General features: G+C 45.0%; 1 protein-coding gene across 2 annotated transcripts in view; it reads right to left on the bottom strand.

Moving 5' to 3' along the window:
• The window catches only part of SRPX (sushi repeat containing protein X-linked), a 111,494-nt gene that overhangs the window by 40,335 nt on the left and 46,613 nt on the right, over positions 1–24,546 (bottom strand). The window contains exons 2-5 of one of the 2 annotated variants that reach the window (XM_047843435.1): positions 20,497–20,556; positions 14,978–15,169; positions 12,866–13,042; positions 2,467–2,593 (exon numbers count right to left, since the gene is read on the bottom strand). In XM_047843435.1, the coding sequence (XP_047699391.1) occupies positions 2,467–2,593; positions 12,866–13,042; positions 14,978–15,169; positions 20,497–20,556 (556 nt within the window). The remainder of the gene's footprint in view (positions 1–2,466; positions 2,594–12,865; positions 13,043–14,977; positions 15,170–20,496; positions 20,557–24,546) is intronic. The other variant, XM_047843436.1, reaches the window with a different exon arrangement.

The following is a 24,546-nucleotide window of genomic DNA, read 5'->3' on the forward strand; positions in this document are numbered from 1 at the left end:
CTGAGGGTATAGTCCAAGTAGTCATTGGAAATTTGGGCCTGCAGGGGGGTGCTAGAATTGTCTCTTTTTTTGCTATCTGGCCTAGTGGAGAGCTTTCCTGAGAAAAAGGCAACTTTATTGTGATTCATTGATTATCCCGGTGTAGTAATAAGTTCTTTGTACTTACATAAACCTTATATACATATTTTAGGCACAGTTCCAGGCATTTTACACATATTAAACCTCACAACAACCTTATGAGATAGGTATTATTATCTCCATTTCACAGATGAGGAAACTGAGGCATCAAAAGTTTAGGGAACTCACCCAAGATCACATAACTAGGGCGACTCTAGTAGCTTTCTTCTTGGCTGTCTGAGGAGAATACCAATAAGTGCGGCATGATCACATGCCAGGTTGGTTGGTTGTCCAACACATGGTTCATTGGCCTTCTCTCTACAGTTCTCAGCAATGATGATATATAATGAATATGTGAAATTATCATTGTCACCACTGAAGAGATCCTCCCAGAGAGGTGGACATGGTGTCTGTTCATAAGGTATGAACTGAAGGGTCTTAGGAAAGTGCCAGAAATCCCACCATTAGAAATGTGTCACTTTGGGTCTTAGATGCTCAAAGGTCCTCAGGAAGCACAATTCAGATGCACATAAACCTGAGAGCAGGGCGCCTGGGTAGCTCAGTGAGTTAAGCATCTGACTCTTGATTTCAGCTCAAGCCATGATCTCACGGTTCCTGGGATCAAGCCCCACATCAGGCTCTATGCTGATAGTGCGGAGCCTGCTTGGGATTCTCTCTCTGGCCCTCCCCGTGTGTTCTCTCTCGTTCTCTCTCTCTCTCTCTCTCAATAAACATTTAAAAAAACCTGAGAGGAATCATACTTCAAATATGAGTGGCCGCTAACCTCTTGGAGACTCTATTTCATCTGCGACATGAAAATAACCATCACCAGGAGTCAATAAGTGAATTCACAGGAAACACTTGTTTCCGAGCTTAGGGGTGAAGACTGAACATCTTCCCAGTAGATGTTCTCTCATTGCCCATAATTGCTTAAGATATTTCCTCTTGCGCAGTGAGCCTGATAGGATTCTAGCAAGGCTTTCCCCGCCGTGTAGCTCATAAGGCAGTAAGTCAGAGGTATCCTTTGTCTGCAGATGGAAACTCAAGTAGGTCTGACAGGGCCGTGAACTTTAAGACACAGATGTGAACGTGCTGACATGAAGTAGTGGCATCCAGGGAACAAGGCCAATCAGACAGCTGCAGGGGGACAGGCCCAGGTGCTAGACTAGAACAACATGTAGCTGAACTTTCCCAAAGGGAACCATACATTTGAAAAAGCATTCTGGATGTATGTCCCGGAGAATGGGGTTGGGGTGGGGAAGAAAGGTGAAGACCCTTCCTCTGGTTTTATAAACTTCTTCTGTAAGTCTTTAATGTAGTCACAAGTTTTTATTTTTTTTAGTGTTTGAAAATTAATTATTTAGAGAGAGACACAGAAAGAAAGTCAGAGGAGGCAGAGAGAGGGAGAGAGAGAGAATCCCAAGCAGGATCTGCACTCTCAATGTGGAGCCCAACGTAGGGCTCAAACTCACAAAGTGCGAGATCATGACCTGAGCCGAAACCAAGAGTTGGATGCTTCACCGACTGAGCTGCCCAGGCGCCTCTATTTTTTACTTTTTTTTAAGTTCATTTATTTTTGAGAGATAGAGCACAGAGAGGAGCAGAGGGAGAGGGATATAGAGAATCACAAGCAGGTTCTGCACTGTCAGCACAGGGCCCGACGGCGGGCTCTATCTCAAGAACGTGAGATCATGACCTGAGCTGAAATCAAGAGTCGGATGCTCAAATGACTAAGCCATCCACGCTCCCCATTGTGGTCACAAGTTTAAAAAAATTTAACTAGAAGTCAAAGTTTTGAAAGGAGCAGTTGCCAAAAACCAACGGATAGAAAGTTCTGCACTAAACCATACTCACAGAGCACAAGGGGAGGAGGGCAGCGTCTGGCTCTACCTGGGACGCACGGAGGCTTATCAGGGAGGCGGGTGATGGCTTAGCGAGGCCCAAGGGCTTCAGTAGGAGCCCCGTGGGCAGGCAACGGGGGTGATTTTATCCCAGAGTTAACCAGCTAGCGTCCTCTTTCTCCTCCCATCCCTCTTCTTCCCTTCTTCCCTTTCCTTTGATGAATATTTACCGAGTACCAACTCTGTGCTAGGCCTGTTTCTGGGCATTAGGGATATGGCAGTAAACATGCTATCGTGGAGACAGGCAATAAACAAATACATAAGTAAAATATACAGTATGCCAGGTGCTGAAGACCACTACGGAGAAAAATAGCGCATGAATGAGGAATTGCTAAAGGAGTGCTCTGAAAGCATAAATGGACCAGCAGAGATACACTTCCCCATTCTGGGCAGTAAACGTCTCTCATAAAAGAAGCAACATCCTTCCCACTGCCAAAGGTGCACTTACTCAGTTAGAATGCCATCTGCCGTGTCTCTGCCCTCCGGCGTCTCCCAGGACACCCGGACCGTCAGCTTATTGGGTTCAGCAATGCGTTCCTTCACACTTGGGCACTTGATTCTAGGAGGTTCTATATCTGAAAACAGAACCACAGTACAGTCACCATCACGAAGAAATATCTTGTCGGCTTGGGCTGGAACAACCAGCAATCGACCTGCTGGTAGCTCCACATGCTCCCCATTTTCAAAGAGTCTGTTCACCCCTCTGTATTTCTCTTCCCTCCATTCATCTTGCCTCTTCTCTCCTGCTGAGCTTTAAAGATTGCTTGAGAACTCACAGGGCCAGACCCACAATCAACTGGCCTTGCAAGGTGTCTTCTAGCATAATTGATTAGCTATGGCAACTTCTCCCCACGCTTCCAGAGTCTGCTTACTGACTTCACAACATTGCAGCCACCCAGGTAGAACTCATTCAGCCATAGGGAGTCCCTCCTGCTTTAAGGACAGCATGACAACATCAGAAGGGGCACCTTAGCTGTCTTCTAGTTCAATGCAATTCAAGGCAACACATCTCTAGTGAGCGACTGCCTTACTCAAGGCACCATTCCAACTGCTAGGTTTAGGGATGCACAAAGGCAAGGGAATTACGTGCTTCTCAAGAGTTTATAGTCTACTGGGGGGATTATTGTCACCATACATAAAATAGGACACGAGGTAGAAAATGGTACCGCCCCCGGTGAGGCAGAAGCAAATGGTACAGAGGCTTAAAGAAACGGCCCAATGCTCTATTTTACAAGTGTGGAAACTGAGGTTTAGAGAGCTTAAGTGATTTATTTAAGGCCAGGCATGTAAACAGTGATAGTGTGAATTATAACTGAAGTCCAAGCACTTACTCCTAGAACAAGCCCTCTCTCCTCTGGCTAAGTCCACTCCCCACTCCTCAATAGCTTACAACAAACAATGGTCTGCACTGTGCTCTCCAACTACCACTGGACAACACCCATGGTTTTGTGTTTCGGGAAAGCAGTTTTTACCTTGCCTCTGGCCCTCCAAAGGCCTCCTGAATTTGCCCAGGTAGTTTCTCTACCTGGGAACAGAATTTCTGCTCCCTCAGTATCAAGGATGGGTTGATAATGAGGGTTAGAAATAAATGAGATGTCAATCCTCACTGGGTTGGGTTTCATTTTGTCGTAGCTAAAGTGAAATCACAAGAAGGGGGAATTCAAACTTTCGAAAATTCCATTTGATGATTCTGAACAGGTAGAGAAGATATTTAAAGACAGCCTGGCAAGTTACAACACTTAGATGTGCATTGCTTTAGACATCAACTGATAATTATTTAAATGCCGCTATGCTACAACCTGAATGAAAATTAAATGTCATTTCATTCTGAGTCAGAAACATCCTTGAGAGACTAAAGCACCAAGTAAAGTCTTCATATGCTTTCTCTTGTCTTTTTTTTTTAATGTTTATTTATTTTTGAGAGAGAGACAGAGAGACAGAGCATGAGCAGGGGAGGAAGACACAGAATCTGAAGCCGGCTCCAGGCTCTGAGCTGTCAGCACAAAGCCCGACGCGGGGTTTGAATCCACGAACCTTGAGATCGTGATCTGAGCCGAAGTCGGATGCTCAACTGACTGAGCCACCCAGCCATCCCTCCTTCTATGTCTTTTCTAATAACTTCTCATTTTATTTAGGGCAAGAAGTTATGAATAACTTGGTAAACAACTTCGCCTTCGGCTATGCAAATTCATATGCCTCCCATGTCATGCTTCAATGGAGTGTGAATTTACAAACCTTAATACGCTAATCCTAAATTGAATAATTACCATATTTTACTGCGTCTAAGTTACAATCAATTTTGAGATGCATCCCAATTTCAGGGATATTAAAATGTAAACAAATATGCTTCCTAAAATTGATAAAGTATATACATGTTCTGATAAAATGGAAGCTGCTTTAAATGCATTTGAGGTGCCTATTTTCATTTGCTAAGTTTTTAAAAATAATCCTTTTAACTTCTGTTATGATAGATGATAGAAGACATACATTTATAATTGAGATGAACATTTCACAGCTTTGGGGGAATCACAAAGATGAGTATACAGTACCTGCCCCCTGCTGGTCAAATCTAGCTGGCAATCTCATCCTAGAAAGTATGTATTTTTTTTAGGGGCACTTGGGTGGCTCAGTCGGCTGAGCGGCCAACTTCGGCTCAGATCATGATCTCCCAGTTCATGAGTTGGAGCCCCACAATGGGCTCTGTGCTGATGGCTCAGAGCCTGGAGCCTGCTTCGGATTCTGTGTCTCCCTCTCTCTGCCCCTCCCCCGCTCATGCTCGCTCATTCTCTCTCTCTCTCTCTCTCTCTCTGTCTCTCAAAAATAAATAAACATTAAAAAAAATTTTTAATAAATAAAAAAGAAAGTATATATATTTTTTGTTAATTTAAAGCAGAAAAGGATGGGCTGAGAAAAGGAGATAGATTTCAATGCAAAATTGTACGGTGTTTCCTTATTTTCTTGGGGTGACATTGTCAGAGTGAAGAGATACATTTAGCCTCTGTGTCATGGAAAGTAAACATCTGGAAGACATGCTGGGTTTTCTGTATTTAACCATCCGTACCGCCATTGTGAGCAAATGTGCTCTAAATTAGATTATCTGGGTGAAGGCTCTCAGAGCTTCCCAGAGCCAGCTTATGTCCGGGCTAACAGTGATTAGCTGAAACTGGCCTAGTTTTTCAGAAGCAGTGCTCTTCCAAACTAGAAACAAGAAAAAAATCAATCATTAAAAATAACAGCGAATGTTTACGGAACCAACTTACCTGCCCACTCCATGCATTATGTCACTGACTTCTCACGGCCACCCACCAGACTGAGTATTGTTGTTAACATCCCCATTTATATACCAGGAAGTATTTCCTCTCTTGTGGAATTTCTCCACGGTCTGGGATTTTCAGACATGATCACATATTTTTTAATAATCTTAATAAGCCAAACACGTCTGGGTGTCTGCCTGCTGCTGACCCGGTAAGTTTCCTCCCAACACGTACATTCTTTTGGGGTCGCCTGGTACAGCTTCGCCATCGATCCCTGAAGAGCAGATTCTGCTGCACCCTCAAGCATGCTGCCCTCATATTCAGCTGAGGAGACCAGCTAGCCTGCCTTTCAGCAGATGTTCCAGAAACCTAAGCCTATAATTACACAGCCATGGCCCTCATTGGTTTCTAGAAGCGATCATAAATTTCCATGAATGAACACAGTTACTGTAGAAATGTAATTGCAATTCCCTGTTGAGTCAGGATGACCGCAGAGCCAGTTACTGTGTGGAAGCCCTAAAACTTCTGGGAGAACCCAGGCCATGCACAGGAGACATCTGACCAACTGTTCCCCTTCTCAGGGCTCTAGCTGCCCCTCTGCATATAAAATATCAGAAACAAACATATTTCACTGTATCACCTACTATTTATTGGGGAAGCTTGGGAATCCTTAACACATCTAACCAGGTAGGTGGTGGAAATAAGAAAGAGGTTCAAAAGGACAGTGTCCTGGCCAGCAGGTCACTTTTTTCCAAGAGAAAAAAAAAAACCCTTTTAAACTGAGGCTATAAAGTAACTGCATCCTCAAATGTTTCCTTAAATAGTGTTTCCCACCGGAGAGCCATGTTTGAAGATGGCGTATGATTAACAGGCGCTTCAGAGCATGGCAATACCTTTATCAGACACTGCGGGACCTGAGGTGGAGTCCCCTCTCTCTGCCTCATTCTAAGGCAAGATGATGGTCTTAACCCAAGTAAAAGGTTGTCACGGCTCCTCACAGAAACAGACTCTTCACTGTCCCTTTCCCGACTTCCTACGTACAAATTGGCTTTCTACCTGCTGCTTCTCCCACCATGAAGTTTATTTATTTATTTCTTGGCGGGGACAGCAAGAGGGGGAGAGAGAGAGAATCCCAAGCAGGCTCTGAGATGTCAGCTGTCAGTGCAGAGCCCCATGTGGGGCTCGATCCCAGGAACTGTGAGATGGTGGCCTGTGCCAAAATCAAGAGTCAGGCGCTTAACAGAATGAAGCACCGAGGCACCCCACTTCTCTCACCTCTTTTATCCCCTGATCTTTCACACCAACTTCCTCTCACTCTGTACAGTCAGTGTGGCTGGGACTGGTTAGTTACCTACTCTCTGATCCCCTTTTTTGTAGTCAAAGGAGTCTGCCTGGGCCTTTGGCCTTCTAGAAGAAAGACTACATTTCCCAGCCTCCTTTGAAGTTAGGCGTGGTCATGTGATGGGCTCCACCAGTGGGCTATGAGGAAAAGTGACCTGTGCAACTTCTGGGTTGTGCTTTTAAAAAGGGTGGGAAGAGCGCACCTTTCCCTTTTTCCTCCCTCCTCTACCCTGGTTTGAATGTGGATATATGGTGGGGGAGCTATAGCAGCCATCTTAGACCGAAGAACAAGTGAGGAGTTGGGCCTCGGATACTGCCCAAGGCTGCTTAAGCATAAACGTTTATAGGAGAATAGAACCTGTATCTCATTTAAAGCATTATGATTTTAGCCTTGTTAATAGTGGCCGAACAGGTACATAAGCAATCACACCTGTTTTTTTTCAAACTTCTTCATCTTGTATGGCATCTTCCAAGATGTATTTAATTAATGATTTCTAAGCACTTTTTTTTCAAACAAAGAATATTGTGGTGAATTTCTGGCAAAGATGGCTACTCATAATCCCCTTATATATATTCAGCACCTCCTACCAAGAGGTAGAGTCTATTTCCCCTCCCTCTGAATCTGCACCAGCCTTGTGACTCACTTTGACTAAGAGAATGTAAGGGGAAGTAAATCTATGCCAGTCCCAAGTCTGGGCCCTTAACAGAGTCTGGCACCTTCTACTTTTGCTATCTTGGGAACCAGCTGCCATCTAAGGGTCTAATTATCTGACTGGAGAGGCCGTGTGGAGAGGACAAGAAATTATGAAGAGAGAGAGACAGACAGACACACTCAGCCAAACCCCAGCCAGCACAGCCAACTGAGGTTCCAAACACGTGAGTGAAGCCATCTTGGATCCTTTGTCCCCAGTCACCTCAGCTATTACAATGTCAAACAGAGATGAGCTGTCTCCACTGAGTCCTGCCCAAATCCCCAACCCAAACAACCAGAAGCAATAACATGGTCGTTTGAAGCCACTGAATTTTGGGTTGTCCGTTGTGCAGGAATAGATTACTGATACAAATATAAAACAGTTTGAGGCTGGCGACAGAGGAAGGAAGTGGCCACTACATGGGGCACAGGAAGAGAGTAATTCCCAAAGGCAGAACAAACCTGAACTCTGTAAACTTGCCCAACTGTTTGCTTCCCCCAGCTTTAGTATAATATAATCCTTGTGGATGTGTCTCAGAGGTGGTTCTGTTTTTTTGCTATCATATAAAGTATCAGAAAATTTTCCCCAGTGGACGCAAGAGGCAAGAAATGGAGGCAGTGAATTCCACAATTAAAAGTCACCATCTTGAGGGCACTTGGGTGGCTCAGTTGGTTGGGCGTCCGACTTCGGCTCAGGTCATGATCTCACAGCTCTTGGGTTCAAGCTCTGCATCGGGCTCTGTGCTGACAGCTCAGAGCCCGGGGAGTCTGCTTTGGATTCTGTGTCTCCCTCTCTCTCTGCTCCTCCCCTGCTCGCTCACTCTCTCTCTCAAAAATAAACAAACATTAAAAAAAATTTTTTTAATTTAAAAAAAGTCACCATCTTCACCAGAAAGATGCCCAACTGAAAATTCATTGGTGATATGTTTATATTATACAAGGTCACTACGAGTTTACCTGTTGAGGCCAGGTAAAATGTGGATCAGTATCTCAATCCAACGAGTCGTTTCAAAGCTAAACTAGCTTCCTGAAGGTTTGCCAAAGGATGTGTGCTTGTCAACCCAGGAAAAATGTAGCATAATTTAAGATCACTGATAACGATGCACTGACACATTTATTCTTAGCCCCATAATGTGTGTATCTTCAACTGAATCTCTGGAAGTAAGGCAGGGCAGTCTATCGAATGTCCCTGTGGGTCAGTGGGTAAGCCCAGCTGTCAGAGAGCTGAGAAGCCACAAAAGCAATCCATCAATGTGCGTATCTGAAATCTCAGAGATGATATTTTATTCGAGAATTTCGTGTGTGCTAAGTCTCAATCTATTCTACTCTGCGGGAAATACAAAAGAAGCAGAGAGCAATTCCAAAAATCAAGTTGGTTTGTACACTGTCCTTTGTTAAAACAACTAAATGGGGGGTGCGCCTGGGTGGCGCAGTCGGTTAAGCGTCCGACTTCAGCCAGGTCACGATCTCGCGGTCCGTGAGTTCGAGCCCCGCGTCAGGCTCTGGGCTGATGGCTCGGAGCCTGGAGCCTGTTTCCGATTCTGTGTCTCCCTCTCTCTCTGCCCCTCCCCTGTTCATGCTCTGTCTCTCTCTGTCCCAAAAATAAATAAACGTTGAAAAAAAAATTAAAAAAAAAAACAACTAAATGGGGGCTCTCTGCATGTCAAAAGGTATCGGCTGGGTCTTTATTATTGGTGATTTTTAATTTTCTTTAATGTTTATCTCTTCCTCTTTTTGCTCAGGGAAAAGTGTTGGTCTCAGGGAGAAGTCACACATCAACTCAAAATCTGGCATCTAGATGAGGGCTTGCTTGTAATTCTAACTGTCCATTGTTCTATCTAAATGCCAATGTAACCAAAAATAACTAAAAATGGAAAGAAAGAAAAAAAATCCCCTAAAAACAATAGTTGTTTAATTCCAAGGTTTTTTTCATATATCTATGTACCTAGATATAGATATAGATCAATGGAAGTTGTGGCTCTTTAGTTTAACCCTCCTGCAATTGCAGCAGGATTTTTCTCCTGCATTGACTTCTTTCTCTCCATATCTGTTTTGGAAATAACCATGGACTTGAGTCCACTGCCAGAGTGCGGTCTGCCTAAGAGAATTAATTTTAACTCATGGTACTTTCAAATTAGCCAGACCACAGAACTGACCACCTCAGAGTCAAAAGCATGGCCAGTGTTCTCTCCTCCCTCCAGGACTGGAGGAGAGCTGGGACCATTTTCTCAGCACTCAGCAAAGCTCCGGCCAAGACGCGCTGCTGGAAGTTGTGCGGAAATTTGGGAACTACTCAGCCACCGTGGGTCAGCATCTAAAATAGGCTGAGGCTCTGAGCTATGCTCAAGGACCCTCTACACATGAACAAAGTTATTAAGCTAATTTAATACATTTAAAGCCAACAGAGTCCATGACATCCCTGGAGTAAAAGTCACTGGGGACAAACTCCAGCTTCTCTGTCACCAAAATTAACGAAAGAAGTGCCTGCTGGCTTTGTCTGTTTGTCTCTTTTTCCTGGGAGCTCTATGCTCTCCTATGGCTCACTGGTCCCCTTTTCGCCTCTCCCACCTCATTGTATGCACAATATCCCTTCCCCTGCCCAGTATGCCTGAACCTTGCCCTGGAAAACTCTAAGATAGATTCCCTGCAACTGGGGTTCATTTCTTAGTCCTTTCTCTCTCCCTCTGGGAAGGTTCCAGCCCCATCTGGTCCAGCTTAAGCCATGCCTGTTGCTTTTTGAGAACAATCAGCATTTTCTTTCCATTGTTGCACACAATCTGGACACCTGAACAGTGTGATCCCTAGAGAACTCATCGCCAATGCTTGCTTAGCAGAAAGATTTTCAAACATCTCCTTTCCTCCCATCACCTCCGTCCTTTCCGACATGAGGGAGGAGAGATTTAAAATTTGGGTGGCTGTTCTGAAGAGCTAGCTTGCACAGAGCAAGTCACAGGGGAGATACTGAAAACAACACCTGTGAGAGGTCCTGCTGACTTGACCGCCTGGCCTTAGGTCATGTCCTTCAAGAGGTGTGTGTCCTCAGCACCACTCTACCTGCATCGGTTGACCAGGACTACTCTGCCATCTTCTCACCGAGAACTACTGTGACTCAGGGGGAGAAGTCCAAACCCTCGGAGAAAAGTTGCTGAACCAAATATCCCGTTGCTACTCAGTTTTTCTGTAATCTCCCTTTTACCACCTGGACTGAAGGTCTCAACATTCTATCTCCCAGACTCTTTTTGCCTGCTGGGTGCCAGATAAGTTTGCAAACAGGAGGCACCTGTCAGAGAACAGAAGGCAAGAAGAAGGTGGAGCTTCAGGGAGGGTTTCCTGGACTCCTGAACTATCGGCAGGAGTGTGGGCTCCTGATTTCACCCTCATCGACGATGGCATCAGTTCCAGAAATGTCAGCAATAAGGCCAGGCTTATGAACTTTGGGTGACAACACCATGGCACCATTTGCTCCTCCAGCTCTTTTTATATTTTTTAACCAAATCCCTGTGTTAAAGTCTCCTCCATTTGAAATACCTAGCATGGTTTCTGTTTTCCCAATTACTGACCAATACGAACTCCTACCTAAAACATAGAAAAAGAGAAGCCTAGAATCAATCTGAGTCTGTTATCTGGGTTTATTTGGACCTGTTGCTCTCGGCAAATGGATACAAGGTATGGTCCAGGCTGTGACTCTGACCTAGAAGGGTTCATATCACATCTTGGGCAAGATCCCTCGGCTATAGCTCAGTACCCACAGAACTGAAGAGCGAGAATGGCTGCCAGGGAAGACCATGGACAGAGGTGCCGTCCTGAAGACAGCCCTGGGACTGAGGCCAGAGTTGTTACTGTTATATTTCTGCCCCCAGAGGGTAGCATCCAATTTCAGTCTTGCTCCTGAAGTATATGTCCCAGACAATGAACAGTCAGGAACGACTCCTTGGCATAAGGCACATTTGCAGACTGAGCTGACCAGTTCTCCGGAGGACGGGCAGATACCAACAAGGGAGGAGCCAAGCGCCTATGGCAGTTGCTTTAGCACGTCAGTGCCAGAGGTATCTCTGGATCCAGGAACTTTGGGCCTGAGAGCCTGGAGACACAGGCTTGGCTCTATACAACCTTGCTTATGTCAGGTGACCTCTCAGGCCTCATCTGTAGAATAGGGGAAGGGACTAGAATATTCTGTAAGGGTGGGTCCTGGCAGCTCTAATGGTTCATAAGTAAATGATCCTCTGGGAGAGTGGTTCTCAACCACTTGGAGGGAGCTTTGGAAAAATACCAGGGCCCCAGTGATTCAGATTTAAATAGAAGCCAGAGTTGAAAAACCACTGTCCCAGAGCAGTCTGCCTCGGTATTTAAAGGACACAGGAATCCCCTGGGGATCTTATTCACATGTGGATTTTCATCTGCCAAGTGTGGGATGGGTCACAAGATTCTACATTTCTAACAAGCTTCCTGCTGGTGCTAACACTGCTGGTCCAAGGGCACTATTTCTGGCATAAAGGTATTAAAGTTCTTCCCATATTTGATATTTTTTTTAACGTTTATTAATTTTTGAGAGAGAGAGAGAGAGAGAGACAGTGCGAGAGAGGGAGGAGCACAGAGAGAGGGAGCCACAGAATCCGAAGCAGGCTCGAGACTCCGAGCTGTCAGCACAGTGCCTGATGTGGGGCTCGAACTGGTGAACCACGAGATCATGACCTGAGCCAATGTCAGACACCTAACCGACTGAGCCACCCAGGCGCCCCGCCCCCAAGTTTGATATTCTTAAGGCAGATTCTCAAACTTCAGAGCATGAGAATCCCCTGGAGGGCCTAAGAAAATGCCAATTGCTAGACCCCCACCCCAGATCTGCTGAATTAGAATCTGCATTTTCACCAAGGTTTCCAGGTGATTCCAATGCACTTTAAAGTTTGAGAAGTACTGCCTTACACCAGGGGCTCTCTTTCAGCCCTTCAGAATGCCCCGGGGGCTCCTTAAAGTGCAAAGCACTGGGCCCCACTCCCAGAGCCTCTGATTCAGCAGATCTGGGGCAATGCCAAGAGTTTGCCTTTCTAAAGAATTCCCAAGTGCTTCTGTAGCTCCCAGGGGCACACCTTAAGAACCATTGCTCAACAAACCCAGAGTCAGGTAACATTTCCAAATCCCAGCTTAGCAAAGGGAGTGCTGCTGACTGACCATCCCATCGCAGTCTACAACAAATGAACTCCGTCTGTCAGCTCAAAGACACACAGATGTTCTCTGTGGGCCTGTCCTGCAAACGTCAACCACTCTGCTCGGTGCTTTAGGGCAGATCCCTGGACTGAAGCAGCACCCCTGACAGCCTGCCGCGGCCTCAGGAGCAAGCCAAGAAAGAGAGGCATCAGATGCAAGCCCCTGGCGGTGAAGTGGGCTCTAGGATAGAGCCTGAGGTTAGGTCTGGGCTAAGCCACAGGACTAGGGATGAAGAGAGCTTCCGGAAGCAAAGCTGGGTACTTATGCTTTACATTCGGGGTGCTAATGCTTCCTGTAAAATCCACTGTAGGAACCCACCCAAAGTATGCGCTCCTTGAAGATGGGTATTTTCTTACCGACACAGGAGGCTGGGCGGCCGCTCCAGGCCTTGTTGTCCATGCACGTGACCGTCCGCTCCCCTTTCAACGTGTATCCTGGTGAGCAGTAGTACTCACACCGGGAGTTAAAGTAGGCACCATCGACGCACTTAAACCCTCCATTCGCTGGCATGGCCAGAACGGGGCACCGCTTTTCTGAAAAAGAGAAAACCAAACACTCAGCATTTCCTAGTGTTTGTCCATAGAGTTTGAGCCCAGACACTCTGAAAACACAGAGTGCAAAGCCAATTTAAAGATCACAGATAGAGTGGGTCAGTCAGTTAAGTGTCCGACTTCAGCTCAGTTCATGATCTCACTGTGAGTTCAAGTCCTGCATCGGGCTCTGTGCTGACAGCTTGGAGCCTAGAGCCTGCTTCAAATTCTGTGTCTCCCTCTCTCTCTGCCCCTCTCCCACTCATGCTCTATCTCTCTCTGTCTCTCAAAAATAAATAAATGTTAAAAAAAAATTTAAAAAGAAGATCACAGATAGAGGGGCGCCTGGGTGGCTCAGTGCGTTAAGCATCCAACTTTGGTTCACGAGTTCAAGCCCCGCATCTGGCTCTGTGCTGACGGCTCGGAGCCTGGAGCCTGCTTGGGATTCTGTGTCTCCCTCTCTCTCTCTCTGCCCCTCTCCTGGTGGTGCTCTGTCTCTCTCTGCCTCTCAAAAATAAATAAACATAATACAATTTTTAAAAGATCATGGCTAGAACCAGAGAAACCATGGGTGGCTGCTTGTTACAAGGAAGGGGCACACAGTTTCATATCAGACTGGCTTGGATTGGCATCCTAGCTAAGCCAGTGTTTCAGGTCGGGTTCCTCAGAAGCAGACCCTGAGGCGTGGATTTGTGTGCAAGTGATTTAGTGAGAAAGTTCTCCCAAGGGAGACCAGCGAGGGTCGGAGAAGGTAGGACAGGGGAAGGAAGGAGGCCAGGCAAGATGGGATCTCAGGCAAAGTCAGCCTTGGCCTGCCCCCCCCCCCCCCAGGGGAGCTCTGGAGCAGAGTGACACCGGGGTTTGTCCTGTCTCCACACAAGGAAGTTGGGCACCCATAATCCTTTACCAGTCAGTACTGGGCAGCTCCAGGCCTACTGGGGATGCCCTCCCTGTCAGAACAAAGAGAACAGTCCTCGGAAGGAACACAGTCTCCTCTCTTCCTCTGAAGAAGATCTAACATGCAAGTCAGAAGCTGGGGGATGGACACCCAGAATTGGGAAAACAGGACCCAAGGATATCCGGGCGAAGCACCAAAAATGTCCACTACGTATACAGTCACCCTGTCACATGGTCTGCATAGGCGGGGTCATATGGCTGCAGCCCGGAACCTCAGTTTCCCCAACGATAAAGTTAAGGTACTGGCACCCATGTCAATAGCCTCAATGCAAAAACTGGACATATGTCAAACGCCCAGCATACAACAGGTGCTCAATTAATGGTGGCTGTTTCGAATAACAATGGCACCTGAAATGTGCTTCAACAATGCTGTACCTCTGGCAGTTGCCTGAATGTGATGTGACTTCTCCTCCAGCTAAAAGTGAGCCCCTGAAACGCTCTGCCCATCTTCTTTCTCCCCTGAGGCACGGTCCCTTTCCTGGAATAGCATTCTTCAGTAACTTTCCCGGCCGGCCGGCCTCCGTCAGCTCTGCCCTCTGGGTGAACACTTCTTGTCTCCAGGAACACAAGTCCGTGACTTCGTACCTGGTACGTTCTGCACGATTTGCACCCCTGCTCTGCTCTCCGATGCTATTCTGTGAGACCCTTGATGGCAGAGCCTGCGTGTGTCTTATTTGTTTCGAGATCCCCAACACCTTTTCAGGGTCTAGCACATATTGAAACAAAACCTGTCTGCGGAGCAAACCTCTGTTCTCTCCCCCTTTCTTGAACAGCTGATCACACTGTGGTGTCTGAAAGGTGTTCTCTCCCTTCCACCAAATCTCGCAAACCCACTGGCATCTGCTCACAAGGTCAGTTTTTCTCATTAGAGACCACATAACATTCGGTAAAGAAAAAAAAGCTCTAATCTCATCTCAGAGCAAAAGAACCTTGGTGCTGACGGGCCCCAAAAACCCACCCCACCGGGGCCAAGCTACTCACGCTTGCAGATGACCTTGTCGGACCAGCGCCTGTTTGACTGGCAGATGAGCTGGGAAGAACCATGCAGCTCATAGCCCTTCCGGCAGCGAATGTCGCACCTGGTTCCCAGGGCTGTTTTGTAGTATCCTCCTTGAGGGGCCCTGCAGTACACATCCCCATACTTCACCTTGATGGGGGAGCACCATGGGGTGTCTGCAGGTCGCAGAAACAAAGGAGGGGAGAAAAAGGAAATGACATCTTTAGAAAATGTGTCTCCTCATTCTCAAAGTCCCTGGCTGACTGCACTCTATATTTTGGAATCTCTTAAGGAGTCGTTTAAGGTGTCTCTGGGTGGGGAGGTTACGATCACAGGACTAGGTGTCAGACATGTCTGTCTATGGATCCGAGTTCCTCCATTACTAACTGTGTGATCTTGGACAAGTTACTGAACCTCTCTGAGTCAATACCAATACCTCTGTCCCAGGGCTCTTTTAAGGATTAAAAAAAAATAATGCATATCAAACACCTAGCACAGTGCCTAGCACATAGCAAATATTCAATACATGCTTGTTCTTGTTGGCATTTCCCTTGAGGAGATAACATAATTCTTCTTTTGAAGGCATTTGATATCATTGTAAACCCTAACCCCAACCATCCATACATAGTGGCAAGGAAGTCCATAATTGGTTAGGTTTTTTTTTTCCCAAATCTGCATGCATATTCTCTGTAAAAACTCATAATACTATTTTAACTCATGTGAACAAAGCTGCAATTTCCAAGGTTTTACCACAGGAGATAATTTTGGCTTAAAGTCACAGAACAATCGCTTCCCATAGGGAAGCAACTCCCCTTTTCAGACGTCCCCGGTTAGGCCCCATTCAGATAAGAAAGTGTCACAAATGGTAAAGTTCCCAAATGGCAAAATTCTGGCGTGTTTTGATTTTTGTCTAGTAGTTGCCCGGAGCACAGCTAGGAGAACGCTGACAAATCAGAGCCTCTCCCCTGTGCCTTTGGAAGGTACTTGCTGAAAGCCATAAAATTGTTAGGGCAAGGCTGGCTCATTGGTGGGGAAGTTCCCACAGTGCCCACCTCACAATCTACCACGAGTGGAGCCTGCCTCGCTCCCAATGCCTCCGAGAGGAGCCCCCTCCCCACAGCTGCCAGGCTCCTCTGCACCTGGGCTGTCCGTGAGTGGGGTGCGTGCGCCATCATGTGGCCAAGGAGGACACCTTCTCTGACTTCCCAAGGAATTTTCTGAGGATGTGTTTCTGACTGCTTCTCAGCCATGAAGACCAAGTCATGTTCAGGGCTTGTGCACAGACTGTTTTGGGTTTTTTTTTTTTTCTTTTGTGCTTTCAGAACTTCTTTGGCTAATACTTTCATCATATAATGTTTTTGCAGACAGCTGCCACGTGGGTCCTACAGTCAGGACTCAAGCAAGTATTTCCCGGACTTTCTGGGTAAAAGTCATGTCCTGCAGGCTTGGCCTGAGGCTGATTAAGTTCGACCATGCAGACGCACGGACACAGGCCTCCTGGAGGTTACATCAGGCCTACGGACCTTCCTTGAACAAAGTTTCCTCTTAACACACATTGTATGTGTGAACATTTTTTTTCGTTTTTATTTTGTTAAGTTTTTGTTTGTTTATTTATTTATTTGGGGGGAGGGCAGGGAAAGGAGAGAGTCCCAAGCAGGCTCCATGCTGTCAGCACAGAGCCCAATGTGGGGCTCAAACTCACGAAACCATGAGATCATGACCTGAACCGAAACCAAGAGTCAGATGCTCAACCAACTGAGCTACTCAGGTGCCCCATGTGCTAGCATTTTTAACTAAGAATAATCTGGACCCTGAAGTAAAGTACAAAACAGCATACATGTCTCCATTATTGTCTTCTAGGTATGAAAGAATTCTTGAACCAATTTTAAATGCCTTGGTCCTTTCTTCAGTGATGGCTCCAGGAAAGCCAGGAAACCAGGAGATTTCACGATCACAGGCATTGATATTTCTTCTGTGATCAAATGATCTTAAGATAAACTCTGGAAAAATCCATAGATGCCTACCAGTCAAATAAAACTGAGATTTGGAACCTACCGGCTTCTGTGACTACTAGACGTGAGGTCTGCCTGTCTGTCTCTCTCCCTCCCTCCTTCCCTCTCTCTGCCTTTCTTTTCCAACTCCAATAGGAAAGATCACCTACAAGGAAATTCCCAAATGCTCTTGCTGTTTTGTCTCAAAGAAGCACTTTTTACAGTTTGTCAGAGGATTTCCATGGTAACTAAAAAAGATCTTAAAAACGACCTGTTGTTTTACCCCTTTATCATCTTCCCCACCCCTTCTCAACTCCTTCACTGCCTCGTTTCCTTTTAGTTTCCCTGTCTGTCCTGTTCTCCTTCTAGACCGCATTGCTTCTGCGCTCCCCATCTCCGGCCTCCTCCTCTTGCCGACTGGGCCCCTTTCCTGCCTTATTTTCTGCCATCTCACACGCCAAACTGTGGAAGCCTGAGAACTGGCCTCCAGGGAGAGAAAGTGAAGCCTGCACTGGGGGTGGGGGAAGGGTGGTGAGGGAGAAGTGAATATGGGGGACACAGAGGGAGAGGAGGAAAACGTACTGAACTAGTCAAGTGTGGGGGGTGTAATGCCAGGCAAGGACAGGAGCCCCAGGCATACATTCTAATTCCATCCTCTCCCAGCAACCCTGGACAATTCACTAAACTTTTCAGGGAATCAGATTCCTCAACTCTAAGCCACAGGAGTGGATTAAATTATTTTCAAAGTCCCATCTAGCTTTGAAGCTGTAGGCTTCAAACTCTGCCTTACTCCTTTCCGATCCCCTGCCCATGCCCGCCTCCTTACTCCTTCTTCTGCCTGCTGAGTGGTCTCTCGTAACCCTTCCAGCTGAAGGCAAAGCCTTTGTGCATTCTGGCTCCCGATCACAACCCCACTGATGTAAAAACGGGAAGAGTGTCCAATTCTTAACTTGTTTTTCACTCAAATGTTGAACACACACCTTCCAGCTTCTGGACTTCTTTTTCAGGAGGGACACGATTTTTGAGGAAGCTAATGTGAAAGCAGCATACCTTCCCTTTAGCACGCATGTTACGGTCGGCTTTGCCACAAATGTACCCAGGACAAGTATTTAAGGCTGGCAGGTACAGTAGAGGATGACTGGGGTATACATACATCACAAATTCACATATTTCAATACAATATTTTCAATGCGATTCCTTTCTGTCCCTCGTTCTGAGTCCTCAAATCCTCCTAGAAGTGCTGGCTGCACATCGAAAGCTGCGCTGTTGTCAACATGTGGGGAAAAAAATCTTGTTTTCATTTATTCGCAGAAGGAATGTTTTGGGGTCATTTTCCAAGAAATCTTCTAAGGAAGATACTGTGACAGTTTCACAGCTCTGCCATAATCATAATTAAAATGTTAGCGACTGACTTGAACTTGAAGTGCACAAAAGCACTAGGAGTTAGAGTGAACTAGCAAGATGTTTAACACAGAGGTTTAGCGAAACAAAGCCCTTACGCTGCTTCAATTAAGACGGGGTTTATTTAGGGAGAACTCTAAATCAGTTATTCAGGAAAGCTTTTTCAGCCCCCCCTTGGCCAAAGCGGTAAGCCTCCCAGTTACCTGGAGTTTCTAGGGTAGACAATGTCTTAGAGCAGATGAGTGAGAAGCCAATCTCTGGACACAGAGCTTCAAACATCTGGATTTCACACCTGAATGCAATGTTGGCTAGCTGAAGGACTCTGGGCAACTCACCTGCCCTCTCTAATCTGTGGTTCCTTCATCTATGAATAAGGAATAACAAGATTATCTCAACATGCCCTCCCCCTTCCCTCCATTCATGTGACTGCGCAATGGCATTCCAAGCAAGAGAATCAAAAGCAACGCTTGCCACATTCTGGGAACACAATAAATGTCGTTTACATTTTCCTTTCTTCCTTCTTTCACTTATTGAGTATATACTCTGTGCCGGACACTGTGCAGGGGCCTGGTTAACAATGGTTTGCCTCTAAAGTGTTATGACTTGAAAAAAAAAAAAACTGGGGTGCCGGCCTGGCTCAGTCAGAAGAGCATGTGACTCTTGATCTCGGGGTTGTGAGTTTGAGTCCCAAGTTGGGAGTAGAAATTATTAAAATAAACCTGACAATAAAAACAATTTCCTAAGACATATTTATTCTTAAACACTCATATTTTAGCCATCTAAATATATTGGCACATATTTTAGCCATCTGGTCTACCTTGCACACTTGCAGTGCCATGAGGGGAGGATGAACACTGGGAACGATGAGCTGAGGGCACTGGGCAACTCTACTGCACAAGGGAAGGATCACATGTGCACATATGTGTTTTAGGAAGATTGTTCAAGAAGGGACTCAAGGAAAAAAACATTTTTTTAAACCCTCAGTTAATTAAGAAGTGTTAGGAATTGGAATATCTCCTTACCCCAAACACCTAATTAACAAGTTTGTCCTTTTTTGATTGGTTAGTTCCTGAGGCAATTCATATACGAGCTGTGCATAGGAATTAGTATCTGCATTCACAAATCATAAGAAAACGTGGAATGTGGTGGGAAACACAACTGGACAGACACTGGTCATTATATTAGACTGTTCACTCATGTGAAAAACAACCGAAGGACTGGCCGGTACTACCCTGATTCTCTTACAACTTGGACATATCGCGACAGAGCAGGGCAGTGTCCTCTTGCCAGCCTGTGGGCACATTTCTTGGGCAAAAGTTCCGCAACAGAACTTTATTAACCAATTTTTCTTCACATCATCCCTCCACTGAAAAAGGAAGCAGCTTCAGAGAGAAATCACCTAAATGTACCTTCCCTTTTCCCAGGGCTCCCTAAGCGTCAGAGAAATGACTCACCAGTAGAAGTATTTGTGGACATACTTACCTGAGCCTGCTTAGAAGTTTCTTGATTAGGCTTTTTATACCTGGTGGGGGGTGGATTGCTGGAAATGTGTAGAGATGGAGTTCTTTATCATTAGAATAAAGTTTCATCTGGCAACACACTCTACTTATCATTTCAGGAGCCAAGCTGGACTCAGAAAGAGCACAGTGAAATGAGCTTATGAAAATCAAGTTTTCCCATTCCCCATTCATCTCAGTACATTAGCAGCACGGGGTCCAGATTCAACCTTAGGTGGTTTACTCTGGACCATTCTGGCTGTAATGTACGAATCAGGCAGAATTCACGGCTTGATTTTCACTTTCATCAGCTAGAGCTTGGCTTTGCAGAAGTAAGGACAGTAAAGAAATTTACGAGAATAAAATGACCACCGCGGTGCTGAAGGACAGCACTTCAGAGAATTCCAAATGCTTTTTCTTTCTTTCGTTTCTTTTCATTTTGTTTTTAAATGGGAGCATATGCTTATTAATTTTTAAATACATTTTTTTCCCCGACAGGTCATTTGAACTTTAATGCATTGTCTGGTCACTTTATTATAGTCTGCTCTGCAGGGCAAAAAGGAAAGTTTTCCTGGCATCAGCAGGTCCCCATTAGCACAAAAGCAAAGCATTCACCTTTATATCTAGCGTGTGAATACCCGACTTCATCGTCTTCTAGCGGTGAGTCTCCAGATCCTACAATAAAAAAGAACAGAAACTGCAGCAAGGAGAGCCACATGATATGGACGAATATTTTGAAGCACTGCTTTGGCAACAGTCATGCAAGAGGGGCTTATTAGAACGCAGAGCCAAGAGTGAAAGCTTCGGTGGCCATTCACGAAGGGACAGGGGCACCTCTCAGAGTGAACCTGGCTGGGCTGAGATTGCCAGAGCCAATCAAAACGAACCTCCGTCTGCTTTGGAATCACCACAAGCCAACTGGAATTCTGGACTCAGGACAGAAAGTCAACTTCACTCTGAGAAGACGCCAATGTATATGAATCTCATGCCAGGGGAGACGCAGTAAAATGTGTGTGACTCAGACATGGCCTACGGTTTCTCCGGCAGTCAAAGAAAACCCAGGAGAACCGAGTGTTTGTGGTACCTGAAAATCAGTCCATCTTGTAAAATGAATTTGGGTGGAGGATAAGGAGGCAAATCAAATGTCTAACCTTAATGACAAAAGAAATGCAAAGCTACTTTGATATATTTGTAGGAAAAGAGGGCCGAAGTCAACAATCTGGACGTTTATTTGGAGCCTCTCACCCAGGCATCACTAAAGTAAAGTTTCTTGATGAGTCTTGCTACCCTTGAAAACCACAGCCTTAGAGGGAAAGTCTGTATTCAATTTTAAAATTTAAACTCATTTAGCAGTTGGAACCAAATCATTTTTAGAATATCCAATACTGAATTCCAGTAAGTGGTACAATCTTAATCTTTAAATTGGTATCAGGACCCAAACTTCAAAACCTCAATCTTAAATTTACATACCTTTCCCTTTAGACTTCCTGGTCTGATCACTGACCATGGAGTTAGCACCATCATGGTCACACATTTACCTAGAGGGACAAGGGCAAGGGCAAGGGCAAGCACACTCTCTATCATGAGGCTTTTCAAATCCCCACACAGGATAAGTGAATGAGTCATGGTCCCTGCTCTAGTTATATTCTGGATGAGAGAGAGCATGGAAATTGAAAGTGGGAAGGTGATGAAGACTGGACCATGTCCGTTTGAAAAAAGCCCCTACTCCCCACCTAGGGAAGCCCAATTCTGTGTCTCTCTTTGCTCCAGGTTTCTGGCCACTCAAACAGGTACAAAGTTACGTAAACTATTCCTCACTCAACAGCAAAAAGTGAACGTGAAGACCAGTATTGCCCTTCAGGAAAGCAATCTAGCTACCTGAATCAAAAGCCTATGTTCAAACCCCTTTATCGAGTCATCCCACTTCTGGGAATCTATCCCAAGGAAATAATATTAAATATAGGAAAAAAAATTTGCACACAAAGATTTCTTTGCAACGTCACTTATAATAGCAGAAGACTCTAAACAGACCAAATAGTCAATATCATGGTTAAATAAACCACAGCATATTCATTGGATTATACTATAATGGGTCCATTGAAAATAATGTTTATAAAAAGATACAACAGCATGGGAAAAGGTTATAACATTAAGCAAACAATGGGCTATGGCAAAGTTATACAAATGGTGTGATTTATACCAATGTAAAACAACCAAATTCAAAATAAACAATGCTTAGAAGACCTTATGCTAATTGGATGTTTTTCTTCTTTCCCGTCTAAATTTTCTACTATAAACATGTATTACTTTCACAATGGAAAATAAACTTTATTATGCATAGAATTCAGAGAAGCTTAGCTTCCAAAATACATTTTGAATATATTAGAAATGTTTAAGAATCTGCTGTCCCTCTCCTCCCACCCTGCCCCCATTTCTCTCCACATTCAGAGTTGAACTGGATTCCTCAAAGAATTGCTGGATTCTTCAAGTCCATATGGCATAGCTCATATTAAGTTTCAAGAGATCTATTTCATATTAATAGCACTTCCTTCTTCCCCCAAGTTAGCCTGGCCTCCATATCATCTACCTGGGCAGTAAGAGGCTCTGGACTTATATTCCTGGTTCAAAGCAAAGAAGGCAACTGTCACAGGTTGGGTTCTCTGGGAAGTGGCTTGTGAGATGGCGTATAGTGCACAGGAGGTCTATTAGGGATCAACCCCTGTGAAGGGACTAAGAAGGAAACAGGTTTGGGCAGAGGGACAAGTCGAGCTTTGATGTCAGCCCAAGGACACCCTCTCAGGTTGGGTATAAATGGCTGAGCCTTTATATTCCTGCCTCCATCAGCCATAGGATATGGCCCACGTTGGAAGGACATGACCACGGGCAAAGCACTCCCAACAGCTGAGGCAGTCTCTGAAGGGGTTGAAAGCTAATGGCTGACCAAGGCCAGCATTGCCTCCAGCTGAGACCACTGGCCCTTCCTTGAAGGAAGATCTGGTCAGGGCAATCCATGACCACCACAACACTTGCTCATTGACAAATAACTTGAGATATGTAAGTGCATGGTGGGGGAGGACACTCCATAGAGAAGGGAAGAGGCTGAGACCTACTGGAGAGGCAGGTGACCCTGGGGTGCACAGTCCCATTTTGCCAGGAGATCAGCATTTTAAGACACATTCACCACATATTGTTTATTAGAGGGCAAATTAAACATGTGACAATAGGGGAATGAGCAACCAAGTTATCCTCTATCAACAAGCTATTATATACCCACTAATCAAGTTTGCAATAGGGAAATGTGTATGAAATACAGCCAAGGAAAAAAGCAAATACTGCAAACTATCTACAGAATGAAGCATAAAACTGAATATACACACACATATACATATACTACTGACCCATGTGGGTCAGATTTGGAATATGATAAGGTAGGAGGACTAATCAGTGGGGGAAAAGGTCAATAAATATGCTAGGATTAAATGGATATGCATATGAAGAAAAAAATGAGTCCCATCTTGCACCACACCAAAAAAACATTTCCAGAGAGGTTATAGGCCTAAATTTGAAAGCCAAAAATGGGAGAAAAAAATGCTGAATATCTGCATGATCATGAGGTAAGGAAAGACTAATAAACAAAACTTACAAACAATAACCTATAAAGGAAAATACTGCTACGCTTCACCACACTAAAATGTAAAAATTCTGGGGATGTCTGGGTGGCTCAGTCGGTTAAGTGTACGACTTCAGCTTAGGTTATTATCTCACGGTTCATGGGTTTGAGCCCCACACAAGGTTCTGTGCTGACAGTTCAGAGCCTGGAGCCTGCTTCAGATTCTGTATCTCCCTCTCTCTCTCTCCGCCTTTCCCCTGCTTGTGCACTCGCTCACTCTCTCTCTCTCTCTCTCTCTCAAAAAATAAATAAGCTTAAAAAATAAAATAAAATAAATAAAATAAAATAAAACAAAACAAAACAAAATAAAATAAAATAAAATGTAAAAATTTGCTGTAATAAGAGACACATGAACAAAGTTTAAAGACAAGTCCCAGACTTGGAGAAAATATTTGCAATGCATATAATACAGAATTACTATCCAGGATATATGAAGAGAACAGTCCAATGGAAAGAAATGACAAATATGAACAAGTACTCCTGAATTTAAAGCAAATGGGACAAAATGTTACTAGGAATGACTCCTGAACCTCACTAGTGATCAGGACAATATATATCAAGATACCAATTCACACCATCAGATTGGCACAAATTTAAGTGGCAAGAATGTGTTGATACGGGAAGTCTCAAGTTCTTTTTTTTTTTTTTAATATTTATTTTTGAGAGAGAAACAGAGAGACAGAGAGACAGAGTGTGAGTGGAGGAGGGGCAGAGAGAGAGGAAGACATAGAATCTGAAGCAGGCTCCAGGCCCTGAGCTGTCTGCACAGAGCCTGACACGGGGTTCGAACCCATCAACCTACTGAGCCACCCAGGCACACTGGGAACTCTCAAGTTCCGCTGGTGGAGTACAACTGGTACTACTAGGGTGAAGAGAAGCTTTGCGCTGCGTTTGAAACCAACCCTTCAAATCAGCCATTCCACGTCTAGACATATGCCTCAGGAAAAAGAAAAGAGAAAACCTTGATAATGAGCTGAAAGGAGACAGAGATGGTT

This window comes from Prionailurus viverrinus, chromosome X (genome assembly GCF_022837055.1).
Source record: "Prionailurus viverrinus isolate Anna chromosome X, UM_Priviv_1.0, whole genome shotgun sequence".
NCBI classification, from domain to species: Eukaryota; Metazoa; Chordata; class Mammalia; order Carnivora; family Felidae; genus Prionailurus; species Prionailurus viverrinus.